At 32.9% G+C, this 1039-nt stretch overlaps 1 protein-coding gene across 1 annotated transcript in view; it reads right to left on the reverse strand.

Annotated features, from left to right (window-relative positions):
* LOC109117723 (protocadherin beta-3) overlaps positions 1 to 1039 on the reverse strand; it is a 37830-nt gene that overhangs the window by 3721 nt on the left and 33070 nt on the right. Inside the window, exon 4 of the mRNA XM_033765570.1 lies at positions 145 to 195. Within this exon, the coding sequence (XP_033621461.1) occupies positions 145 to 195 (51 nt within the window). The remainder of the gene's footprint in view (positions 1 to 144; positions 196 to 1039) is intronic.

Below are 1039 nucleotides of genomic sequence, written 5' to 3' on the forward strand. Positions count from 1 at the left end.
ATATATGGTAAGTAGATATCAATAACAAGGAGGCAAGGTTCGATGGTACAATACTTCTACTATTAAGAATTTAGATATCATATACTTGTGTACTTTTTTGAGATTTGAAAAAATCCCTTCAGGATTTTACATCTCATAACTTACAATCCAGAATGTAGTTCACCAGAGCCATCAGTAAATCAGATTTGGTGCAAGCTGTAATGTGGAACAGTTTTTTTAACTGCCTTATGTTCAATATTTTCTTCACTGATCTTTTTGAACAAATTTAGAGTAATCTCCACTGGTTATACTTTTAGTCCATTTTTGATCGCAATAAAACTATATAATACTAGAATCCTAATTATAAGTGTCTATACTGAAAATAAATTGAATGTTCTCCTTCATTTGAGTATGAAAAACCTAAAAAATGATATATTGCTATATTATAAAGGAAAACATTATTCCTCAAACTCTATCAACGATTGAAAAATTGCTTTAGGAATATTATAAAGCATACTACACAAAAATAATGATAAATTACAAATTGGTAGTATAGAAATATGTCTACACTACGTTGAAATATAGAATTGGAATTGAGTTACTAAATAAACCTATTTGAAATCACTATTAAAGATAATTTTGCTCTACTGTAAGTAAAAGAAAAAGAGGCATTATGATTCCATGATAAAACACCAAGCAAATGGAAACAGGAAAATATGAATTAGCATGTAACAAAATAGAGTAAAATCAATGTATAAACAAAACGTTAAATGAACTAAAGATTTTTAAATAAACACACACACACACACACACACACACACACACACATAGCCAAACAGCTACCTTCTGATCCTAATGAAACGATAGTTATTCCTACAATTAATATCTTGCAATAGTCCTGTTAGGCGTCTTGAATCAGAATATTTGGGCCAGTCGATGTCAAGAATTGGAACTCATTATTATGAGCGTCTCCAGTGAGACAGACCTCATACCGGTAGCTGTGGGACAGCGTCCCAGCGCCGCCGACGTCCACCAGGCGGCCCAGAAAGGGGCCCTCGGG

This window comes from Fukomys damarensis, unplaced genomic scaffold, assembly GCF_012274545.1.
Source record: "Fukomys damarensis isolate Sample0158 unplaced genomic scaffold, DMR_v1.0_HiC HiC_scaffold_3, whole genome shotgun sequence".
In the NCBI taxonomy this organism is placed as follows: Eukaryota; Metazoa; Chordata; class Mammalia; order Rodentia; family Bathyergidae; genus Fukomys; species Fukomys damarensis.